Raw genomic sequence first — 12,321 nt, 5'->3', positions numbered from 1 at the left:
GGAAGTAATGCAGGCAAAGACACTGATGCAGTGTGATTCTTAGGTGTAGAATGTCCACCAGATACACATCGGATGCCTAAAAAAAATGGTCCACATGGATATATTCTAATCCAATGTGTAACGAAAGAAAACAGCTGTTCAGAAACAACTGTCTTTTAAACTTTCAGCCAACCTAGTAGTTCGAAAGCAAGAAATTGCAAGTAGATAAATAGGTACTGCCTCGGCGGGAAAGGTAACAGCGTTCCGTGCACCTCGGTGTTCAGTCATGCCGGCCACATGACCACGGAAGCGTCTTCGGACAGCGCTGGCTCTTCGGCTTAGAAACGGGGATGAGCACCGCACCCTAGAGTTGGACACGACTGGTTGGAGACACCTTTACCTTTTTTTTTATGACAAGTCTGTAGGATCAGCATCAGGTCCCTTTAGAGATTAGTGGTGGGAGGGGTCTGTTCCAAAAGCAAGCCTAGTTGAGAGGCTTAGGCTGCAATCCTACACACACCTACTTGGGAGTAAGATCTGTTGAGCTGAACAGGGTTACATCTGACTAGATATGTATAGGATTGTATAGGATTGCAGTTACTCTGAATTATATCTCCACCATACTGAGAAACAATTCCAAGGAGAGATTTCCAGGAACTCATTTACTACACCAGGGGTCCACATATTCTCATATGCTTGGTGCTCCCAACTATACCCAGAAGTAAGGTCCACTCTGCTTAATGGGACTTACTTCCATGGAAGCATGCATAGACTAAAAGTCACATGCCAGTGAAAACAACAACAAATTACTTTTAAGAAGCGTGTATTGGCATCAAATCAGGAATAGCCAATTCAAAAGTGTACTTAATACTTATATTGCTGTAGGACAGCAACATACACGCACATAAAAAACAAAACCCCAGGGCGGAATACATACACAATTAAGGCCGTGTATATCCCATGTACTTACTTGAAAGTAAATCACACTGAATTCAGAGTAAATATGCTTAAAATTGTGCTGTGAACCTGCTTGAGGGAGGTCATTCTGCCCCAGTAACTCCCTAGTGACTGACAGCGTTCCCTGTTTGAGCAGCGCCCTGAGGGGATTTGCCTTCAATGCAGCCTTGGAAGTGAAATACTAAGCCATTAGTTCACTTTTTCTCCCCCCTCCACCCCCGCGTCCTCCGCCTGTAACAACATAAAGGCAGGCAGACATTCAGCAGGTGAGAAGAGGCAGTACTGCGAAGGCGAGGGAAAGCTTCGCCTGTTGGACTCCTCATAGGGGCTAGAGACGCGGGGGCCCGGAAGGAGGGAGGCGCGGGGACGAATTGACATAACACGACCGACAGGAATACCGAGGCGAAGGGGAAGCCGCGCGCTCCGGAACCGAGCCGCAGCTGAGGGAAACGTCGCCGGAGGAGGGAGCGAGCGAGCGTGGGAGGCGTCAGGGCGACGGCGGGCCGGCGGGCGGGAAGGTCCTTCGCGCCGGGCGAGCGTCAGAGGCAGTCGCGGCCGCCGCGTCGCCCCCGCCTCCGCTCTCCCGGCGCTGGAAGGAGCCGCGGAGGCGCAGGGCGAGAGCGCCGCCCGCCTGAGCTTGCTCCCTTCCACCCTTCGCACAAGCGGGGTGGGCGGGCGACTGAGTTGCCAACCCGGGTGGGCGCAAAAACGGGGAGAAATACGTCGGGAGGACATGCTAAAGAGCGGGGGGGGAGCGGGTCTCGGTGGGCGAAAGTCTGCGCAAAAACGCGGAGGCTCGAAGCTCCTCCGGCGGCGCGCCGGCCGCGCCGCGCTCCTCCGAGGCACTGGGGGCTGGCTCGCGCTCTCCCGCCACAGGGGCGAGGCGGCGTGCGTTCGCGAGGACAGACCGACACAGGCGCATCGCCAACTCACCGTGGGCCCCGGAGGATGGTGCTCTCAAGAGGCAGGCCAGGCTGAGCAGCAGCAGGAGTCGCTGGGCTGGGGGGGGGGCAGGAGGGGGGCAGCGCCGCCGGCCTGCCTGGAGACGCTCTGACATCTTAGCCCAGACTGAGAGACAGACTTTCATCAGCTGGGCCTGGAGGACGGCCCCATTAATATATAGTTACAGAGCGAGCGCTGGAACTCAGGATGTGAGAGATTTCCTGCGTGCAGTTAACTCCAAAACCCCTCCTGCTCCTGCATAGGCTGATGATGAGTTGGGCTTTGCCTTCATTTTTTTTTTTTTAATTTAAATTGTTGGTGGGTGTTGGTGTTTTTTTTTTTTTTTTTTTGGCAAGATCAAATCTGTTGACCGTTGCGGTAACTGAAGAAATTGTCTGGGTTGGCTAACTGGAGGCACTAAAAAATCGTTAGTGAAAGAAGGCAGGCCTGTGAAACTGCCCCTTGCCAACACTTACAGTTCTCATTACAATGGAACAAATTATTGTCTTCTTTGCTTTCGCCCCACTGCTCCTGGGCAGGGTCCTAGCGCCCTCCAAGATCTGAAGACAGAAACCGTCCCTTTGCAGAGAAGTGACCTGCCAATTTTCTGTTCCTTAGGAAGGAGACTCCCTCATTTGGGATTAATTTTAAGGTTGGCTGTAAAATACTTCTTCCTTTCCAGCGATGATGAATGATCTTGTTTTGTCTCAAACGTCTCTCCTCTTGTCTTGAATGGTTTTGTTGTGTGGGACTCAAATGGTTTCAGTAAAAAGTGACCGCTTCTCATTCTCTAAAATGAAAGGATTCTTTGTTGATATAATTATTCTGCTTAATTCCAGTGCCTGATTGGAGTGTGTATTATGGCATTTTAAAATGTAAGGAATAAACTATTTCTTCAGTATGTCTCCCCCACGATTTTTTTTTTAAGACTCTTTCTTTCACATTGTCATAGCTGTCAGAAAAACAAAAAAGATAATACTTTGTGTCTGACACCCAGTCACCCATCAGTGGAACATATGTAAATGGATGATGTTTGCAATCTTTTTTCTTTATGACAGATTGGGGTGAGGGGGAGTCAGCCTTCCAGAATTTGGAAGATTAGTTTCTGCAAGTGGATCTAAAGAGCCAGGCTTTGAATATGACATGGAACTCATTCATCCACCCTTTGTAATGTTCTAGTGATGTTGAACCTCCTTCAGCCCTAGGGCCAAATTCCATGCTGGAGAAGCTCTGGGGCATCCCAGTAGTGGGCAGAGGAGGGGCCAAAATACCAGCATAACTTACTTTAAAGCTCTTACTGTCAGTAACTAAGCCTTAGAAGAGGGGTTTTAACCTGTTAGAACAGGGTGGCAAACTGCACAAGAGCTGGGAAACTACCATACAATTGGTGGTTGGGGGAAAGAGGCGGGGCCATCTGGGGAACCATGGAGGGCCGGATTTTGGCTCCAGAGAGGCTGGATTTGGTCCCTGGGCCTGAGGGTCGACATGCATGATCTATTAGATCCATTTGAAATATGTCCTGAAGGCAGAGAGATCCACAGTCCATAGAGACATGAGCAACTGCTGTGGATTCCCGCCAGCTCCATAAGATTACTCTGGTAGTTATCAAGAACCTTGGCTAAACCTTTTGTAGCCAAAATTAATGACTCTCGCACACAAATATGGACCAGTGCAAGATACGAACCATTCTTGATCACTATGTTTCACTTCCAATATTGGAAGAATAAACACCAACAGCACTCCTTCCTGCTGGCTGGACAAGTGCCAGGGGCAGAGAATAAGCTGTAGATCACAATTATGTGTAACCTTAACAGTCAAAAGAAATAGGCAAGAAACTCTCCTTTTGTCTTTTCTGAAAATAAGCGGCCAAAATTAGGTATTAGGGTGAAATCAAACATTGTGTGAGCAGAAAGAAGCCCATAGGAGCCATCTTTCCTCCTCCCTGAACCCCTGTATCCCCCCCTCACTCAGAAAGCCTCTGTAGAGGATCACAGGGGCGGGGCAGGGCATGACCTATAGAACATTGTGAAATGTGTCAGGGTTGTAGTGGGATAGGTGAATTGCAAAAATTGGGAAATGTGTGTCATTGGTGCCAGATCTCTCTGCCTTACTTTAAGTGATTATCTCTCCCCACTGCAGCATGGTAGGAAGACACATTTCACAATGTTCTGTGAATCTTGACCCTCTGAAGAGGCTTTTCAGGAGGTATATCAGACTGCAGGGGGAAGAGCGGAAGGGAAAAATCCACTGAACAAGCTGAGCTTTTTCTTCAAATAATGTTGGATTTCACCCTTAAGAGATCCCTGAAAAGTAGGCATGTACAACGTATGTAGGGATGTACGAAACTCACCTTTTCGTGGAATCTTTCGCGGTGGGTGGGAGGCGCTCCATCCCTCCCCCCAGAATCCTCGACAGGGGGCAGGCGATCTGCTCCTACCCCCTGGAATCCTTGATGGCCGGCTCCGCTCCGCAGCCAGGCTGCGGAGCAGCCAGCCAGGGCCATCCGCAGCCGGATTTCCGGCCGCGGACAGGCTGGTGCGGACGCAAATGGCGGCTGCTGTAGTGGCCACCATTTGCATCCAACCAGGCAGCCATGATAGGCTACGTAAGAATTTACGTAGCCTATCACGGCTAACCTAAAAAAACCCAAACCCCGCAACATATGCAAATGGTGGCGGCTACGGCGGCCGCCATTTGCGTTCCCTATTTTTCGCCGACTTACCTTACGAAAATATTTACATAAGATAAAAGGGCCAAAAAAAAGGGGAACGCAAATAGCATAGTGATATTTAAATAGATATTTTAAATAGCTATTTGCGTTCCTTTATTTTTCACCATTCTAGCCTACGTAAACATTGCTGCAAGGATGGCAATGGCGGCGGCAACAGCCCTGTTGTGGCCGGCCAGGAGACCAGCCGCCAGAGCCACCGCATCCGCCCCAGGTAAGTGCCATCCTGGGGGGATTCTGCGGGGGGGCAGGAGGCCTTTCTGCCATGGATTCCGGTGGGCCGGATTCTAAGGAATCCAGCCTCACTGGAATCCGTGGCGGAATTCTCCGCCATCCCTAAACGTATGACCATCAAGCCCAATATAACCCACCACCACTACTAATTTTAGACCCGCTGAACTTTGTTTTCACTGACTCCCTTTTGGCTGCAGAAAGTGGGGATGGTGTTGTCAGGCATCTGCCAGCGCACAATAATTCCTGGTGAACTGAATTCATAAGAACATAAGATCCCTATTTGATCAAACTACACCTCCATTCCAGAATCCTCCAGCTATGGCCAGACAGATGCTTCTGAAGAACCCACTAATATATAACGTGGATAACAAACCTTTGTTCTTATCCATTATTATCTACTCTAATTTTGTCTCATTCCTCAGACATCCCACCCCACCGCACCCTGCCATACACACAAGCTTCTTAACTGGAAAAAAATGATATGAAATCATTCACTTATTCCTCTTTTTGACAAGATCCTGGCAAGTATATATTTGGTTCTGATTTACTAAATGCTTTGCTCTTCATAAATGATACTGCTTTCACTCAGGGCAAATCACCAAATCATTATAAAAAGACTCACAGTGAAATATCTGGAATCTGCTTTATTATTGGTTTCTTTTCTTTTTTTTACTTTATTCTATATCCCAAGATGGAATTTGCCATTTCATTATCAAAAACATTTTAAATGTGTCCATAGTAAGTATTACATGTAGACAATAACGTCTCAATGCTCTTTTAACATCCGGGACACTTTCTTAAAGCACTCCAATAATTTTAAAATCTGACATTGCTATATAATTTTTTCTGATGTTTTGAACGTAAGAAGAGCTGTGCTGGATCAGGCCAAAGACTTATCTAGTCCAGCATTCTGATTCAGCCAACCAGGTGCCTACAGGAACCCCAAAAGCAGGATATATGCATACCAGTACCCTGATATTCAAAGCCATACTGCCTCCAATACTAGAGGAAATATATATAGCCATGATGACTACTTACAATGAATATCTTTCTTCTCCATAACTTTGTCTAATACCCTTTTAAAGCTGTCCAAACTGTCACTACATCTTGTGGTACCAAAGTGCTGTGTGAAGAAATACTTCCATTGAATGACCCCAAGTATTATGAGGGAGAAAAACTTCTTATCCATTTTTTCCACATTGTGCATAAGTATAACTTTATACAACTCTGTCATGTCTGTTCTTACTTGCCCCTTTTTTAAGCTAAAGAGCCCCAAACATTGTAATGTTTCCTCATAGGAAGTTTCACCAGCCCCTTAGGGCGTAATCCTATGGCCACTAGACAGTGGCTAGATGGCCATAGGATTGTTCGGTTTCCAGGAACCAACCTTGGAGCCCCTGCTCTGAGGTCGGTTCCCAGAAAACCGGCTCCCCACCCCCGCTGCCTCCTAGGCAGTGTGGATCGTCCCTGGGCTCTGCACTCAGAGCAGTGTGGAGCAGGGCAAAAGGCAGCATTCCCAGGGACGGGGAGTGTGGTATGATGCTTCCTATGCATTCTCCGGCCTCCCCCCACCCTGCTCTGAAGTCCCAAAACCAGCTGCCTAGCTGTGAATGCAGGGCGGCCGGAGTGCAGAGGAGAAGATCCCCTCCGTGATCCGCCTGCTCTGCATTGGATAGGCAGTCACTTCTGAGTTCAGAGATGGCCAACTATGCCGATAGGATTGCTCCCTCCATGGTTTTTGTCACCCTCTTCTGCACCTTTTCCAGCTCTACACTGTCCTTTTTGAGGTGCGGTGACCAGAACTGTACGCAGTATTCCAAGTGTGGTCACAACTATTTTGCAGCTTGAGGCGGAGCATCAAATGGCACTCCCCTCCCAAGTCAAGATGCATAGTACCAAGGGCAGCCAAGTTATTTTGGCACCTGCAGCAGAAAATCCCCCCCCCCAGTGCCTCTCCCCCTCCCTGGCAGCATAGAATCATAGAATCATAGAATAGTAGGGTTGGAAGGGGCCTACAAGGCCATCAAGTCCAACCCCCTGCTCAATGCAGGAATCCAAGTCAGACAGAGCATCCCTGACAAATGGCTGCCTAGTCTCGTCTTGAAGGCCTCCAGTGTGGGAGAGCCCACCACCTCCCCAGGTAATTGGTTCCATTGTCGTATTGCTCTTACAGTCAGGAAGTTTTTCCTGATGTTCAGCCGGAATCTGGCTTCCTGTAACTTGAGCCCATGATTCCATGTCCTGCACTCTGGGATGATCAAGAAGAGATCCTGGCCTTCTTCTCTGTGACAACCTTTCAAGTACTTGAAGAGTGCTATCATATCTCCCCTCAGTCTTCTCTTCTCAAGGCTAAACATGCCCAGTTCTTTCAGTCTCTCTTCATAGGGCTTTGTTTCCAGTCCCCTGATCATCTTTGTTGCCCTCCTCTGAACCCTCTCCAGTTTGTCTGCATCCTTCTTAAGGTGTGGTGCACAGAACTGGACACAGTACTCCAGATGAGGCCTAGCCAGTGCTGAGTAGAGGGGAACTAGTACTTCCTGGGATTTGGAAGCTATGCTTCTATTAATGCAGCAAACGTAGAACAGTAATAAATAATTACGAAACTGCTTCCTTTTCATGATACCCTAAATCAAGTGCTTGAGGTGGCTGCCTCAGTCTGTCTAATGGTAGAGGTTGCACCACAGATGTCTATATAAAGGAATTATGATATTGGCAGTTTTATTTTATAATTGTTTCCTAACAATGCTCAACATGGAATTTGCCTTTTTCACAGCTGCCACACACTGGATTGACATCTTCATTGAGCTGTCCACCACAACCCCAAGATCCCTTTCCTGGTCATAAGAGGACCTTGCCTCTTATCCTGTGACTAAGTTTGCTCAGGAGCCTTTGGTGCGGGACTTTGTTAAGGACCTTTTGGAAATCCAAGTAAACAGTTTCGACCATAGGAGTAGACAACCTGGTGCCCTCCAGATGTTTTGGATGACAACTGTCATCAGCTCCAGCCAGCATTGCCAATAGTAAGGGATTATAGGAGTGGTTGTTCAAAACATCTGGTGGGCACTAGGTTGCCTACTCCTGGCAGATCAGCCCATATGTTTACTGACGTTCTCAAAGACCTCTAAAAGGTTAGTGAAGACAGGAGTTTTTAGAAGTGATGTTGATTCTTCTTCAGCAGGACTTCTATGTGCTTGATAATTTTATCTTTAATAATGCTTTCAACTAATTTATTTGAAACAGACGTCAAGCCTGCAATTTCCCAGAGCCTTCTTAAAACTTGGCATTACATTGGCCACTTTCCAGTACTCTGGTACAGAGAATGATCTTAGGGATATGCTACATATTTTTGTTGAAAAGCCAGCAATTTCACAAAGAACTCTTGTATGATTACTATTTGAACCTGGTGGTTTGTTTATTGACAAATTGAAAACAATGTCTAGAACATCATCTCTTGTCAGCACTGTTTGAGGAACTGAGGCAGACTTCCTTTCTAAGGGTGCAATCCTATGCATGTTTAGACAGAAAAGAGTCCTGGGGAATGCTGGGAATTGTAGGACTTTTTTCAGTCTAAACATGATTAGGATTGCATCCTGAATCTTACTTCCAACACTGGTGATGAAACAGCATTCTCCACCACACCTGAAAGCCGCAGGCCTGGTTAGGGAGCCCAAGACAGACCATGTGATACACACAGCTCTGTCCTCCTCACCTCACCGCCATTCTCTGCCTGCCAGTATCTGCCACTTGAGGCAGCCACTTCACTCTTTCTAATGGTAGAGCTGGACAACATTGCTTTATTTACACACACAGCATGCCAGATGAGCCCATAAATCCTAAAAGACAATAAACAAATTTTTGGATACAACCATTAGCTTTATTCACAATTCTCAGCAGGAAAAACACAAGCCGCTTTATTCCCATTTCACTTGAAGTTAAAACTCCAGGCTACAACTTGCTACGGCTGAACTTCTGAAAGGGTCATTCACAGATTCACGTTTCCTTTTATGTGGAATCCCTATTAAGGGCTTAATTGTGCCAAGAGGCCTGTAACTCTTGGCAAAGCACATGAGGATTTTGGAGTTAATTTCAAGCCACTATTATTTCATTATACAGATTGAGAGACTTGTATGTTACAGAAACAGTGTGAAAATGGGCTGCAGGAGAGATAATGAGTTTGTTTTTGTCTGTGAGAGCTCATTAAAACTATGAAATAACCCTTCTTGCTTGACAGAGGGTAATCATTGCAGCCTTTCCTTGTTCTGAGAATCCATACACATAAAATATAAGTAACATACATTTCCTAGAATAATTCTACATGTAGATTTACATCACATTTTAATTTTAGCGTATGGTGCTGAATAAGTAATCAACCATCTGTATTTAGTTTGGACTAAAATGATTTCAGGTGTGCATGGGCATACTAGAGGCAAAGGTTGTGCTACAGGTCTCGATTAATCATAAACCCAATAGCTTGGGTGTTGAGATAAGTTAACTTAGGAAAACTCATGGAAGGAATGTTTCCCATCCACTATTCCCTCCTGCAGCTAGCTGCAACCACCATCACCCCACCACCCCAGGCCAGAAGCCTCCCTGGTTTGTCAGCAGGACTTTCTGAACAATGAACGATGGGGGGAGGGGGATTGCTGGGGCAGGGAGGGGAAACTTCCTTTATTTAACAGAGCAATTCTATGCATGTCTACTCAGCAGCAAGCCCCATAAAATTCAGTGGGGCTTTCTCTCAGGTAAGTGTGTATAGGATTGCAGCTTAAGTTACTTACCTTAGGATCCATTATGTTCTTTAAGTGTTCAATCCTAGGCAGAAAAAACTCCTACAACTCCCAGCATGCCCCAGCCAGGGCATGCTGGGAATTGGACTTTTTTGTCTAAAGATGTATAGGATTATTTATTACATTTACAACCTGCCCTTTTCCTCCTTAAGGAACCCAAGGCAGCATACATAATTCTCCTCCTCTCCATTTTATTCTCACAACAACAACCCTGTGAGATAGGTTGGGCTGAGAGTCTGCGACGGGCCCAAAGTCACCCAGTGAGCTTCTATGGCCAAGCGGGGATTAGAACTTGGATCTCCCAACTCCTAGTCCAACACTCTAGCCACTACACCACACGGGCTCCACCATATTGTGGAAGAGGCATTAAGAAGAGCAACCATGTACAGTTCTGGTAATTAAATATTTCTTGGCATTTTTACTAAAACGGGATTGCGAAATTAATGTTTTTGTGACTCAGTGCCTCCCCAAAGCCTCAGTATTGAGAAGAAGGACATATACCTCACCCTGGTCTGCTCTTCTTCTGGCACAAGACATTTCTATGTCATCGTCCCCAGGTAGTTCTCTCTCTTTTTAAAAATCTACTGTGCCCCACCCGCACACAGCTGTGGCACTGAGAAAGTGTTCGAAACTCAAATGCTCATATGTGGGAAAGAGCAGGTGGAGGAGTCCGCTTACACCAGCCCAGTTACATGCATCTACAGCTGGATCCAACCCAAAATGCTGTTTACAATGGTGTGGTTTTTTTTAATAAAAATTTGAGTTCTATGGCAACTCTTAAAAAAATATCCTGGTTTAAAATGAAATCTGACCAATGTTAACTAACATCTTCCAATCTGCACGTATCAACTTTCAACAACTGAATCTACAAACCTCTATTAAATATATATTACAGCCTGCTATTCTATGTCAAAGAACCATGGGATAAATATTTGGGTTTATTTATTTTAAACATTTCACAGTAATGATCTCCACTCCCCAAGGCCGTTTACAGCAGATTAAAAACTGAAAATTTACCCAGTGTCCCTTGTTCCTTAGGCCAGTGGCAGAGATCAGAGTGTCCTTTCATTTACATTTGTAGTTCCAGAAGCAACTAACTAGCAACTGGGGCAGATTTCTTTCTGGAGAGGGGTAAACTTCCTGCAGCTGCTTATTGTCAGAGGCTTTGGCTGGTCTAATCTTCTGTTGCTGTGGCGTTCTCTCTCAGGAAGACAAGTGTTGCTTCCTTCCTGTGGCTAGCGGCAGAAACCAGAGCAGAAACCTTGCTAACTTCTGTAGTCCCAGGGCAACAGAGGTCAAGCATTGTAAATATGACAGGACCAGTAAAGTGTTACTGTTGCAAATTACTGTAGCAAATTATAAATATTTATGTCCATTAAGTGATCAGTGTGAATATTTAGTAGACAATCTAACCGGAGTTAAGCAATATGCAAGCACCACTGATTTCTAAGGGAAGGCGTTGGCTTCCAGCTTTTCTCCTCCATAGAAATCATTGGGACTTAAACCATGTTTAACACTGGCTGAATTATCTCCTTTATTTACCATCTCATGGAGAAAAATGTTTGTTAATTTATTAAGACATTTATATCCTGTCTTTCTACTTATAAACTGTCCAAGACAACTAACGTAACAACAACAACAATAAAATAAACCAAAACAAGAAAAAGCAGAATGGATAAATCTAAAAACAACAAATAAAACAATCAAATGAGAGAGCAAGAATAAAAATCAACCTACCTTAGGCAAACCAGCAGCTAACCTAAATAGAACAATTTTCAGTTGTCAGTGAAAAATAGGAAGCAAGGAGGCCAGGCAGATCTAGGGTGGCCAGGTATCCTCTTTTACAGGGGACAGTCCTCTATTTGAAGGGCTGTTGGATCCAATTCCAATTTAAAGGTAAAGAACTGTTTACATAAGAACTGTTGCCCATCACCAGTTAGCATCTGGGCAGCAAGCTGAAGAGGCAGGCACAAAAGTGACTGGTCAGAGTGTTCCATACTATGGTGAGAAGTACGATATTGCTATTTAAATTATAATAATTTCTAAATTTCCATCTATACATTTAAATTCACATATATAAATGTTATGCTTTGCTGATACAATTTCCTCTTTATTGGTGATCCATATGTGGCCAGCCTAGACTGGGAGCTTCACATTCTGGAGGCTGCAGTATTCTGAAGGGAAGGGGATGAGGGTTTGGGGGAAGTGTGTGCTATGAGGTTTAAACATTCCCATCCTTGCACATTGTGCCTCGCACAAAAGCTACTGGTCCAAACTGTCTGAGGTTTAGCAGCTTGAATGACCCACACTGCAGCTGACAGGTATCCACATTTCATGCACTTCTGTGCAACCAGTGAAAAGTTAGAGCTCTTTGCTTTGAGAGTTTTTGTTGAAAAAAGCACATAGCACAAAAACTACTCTGTCAGCCTGCCTGCCAGCCTGTTACCCCAGGTAATGTGTATTCCATTCAGCCAAAGAAAGCCTGAGGTCATCCCCTGTGAAGCTGAATAGGAAAGTAGTACCATGGAGAGGGGTTATTTGCACTTCAAAGAAACCTGCACCAGAGATTAGGGATAGTGACCTCTTCCTAATCACCGCTTAAATACCTAACTTCTCTGATTATCACTTTATGACCTTTGGTTTGAGTTACTGAGAACACATTTCATCTGTGCCTAGTACAAAAACTACTGGGAC

At 45.6% G+C, this 12,321-nt stretch overlaps 1 protein-coding gene across 1 annotated transcript in view; it reads right to left on the bottom strand.

Annotated features, from left to right (window-relative positions):
- The window catches only part of ADAM12 (ADAM metallopeptidase domain 12), a 359,777-nt gene extending 357,006 nt beyond the window's left edge, over positions 1-2,771 (bottom strand). Inside the window, exon 1 of the mRNA XM_084841456.1 lies at positions 1,870-2,771. Within this exon, the coding sequence (XP_084697582.1) occupies positions 1,870-2,023 (154 nt within the window). The 5' untranslated portion in view covers positions 2,024-2,771. The remainder of the gene's footprint in view (positions 1-1,869) is intronic.
- Between the last annotated feature and the right edge of the window lie 9,550 nt (positions 2,772-12,321).

This window comes from Heloderma suspectum, chromosome 3 (genome assembly GCF_057233095.1).
Source record: "Heloderma suspectum isolate Gila_16-S chromosome 3, 16-S_ref, whole genome shotgun sequence".
NCBI classification, from domain to species: Eukaryota; Metazoa; Chordata; class Lepidosauria; order Squamata; family Helodermatidae; genus Heloderma; species Heloderma suspectum.
This window is presented reverse-complemented; position numbering and strand designations above follow the sequence as displayed.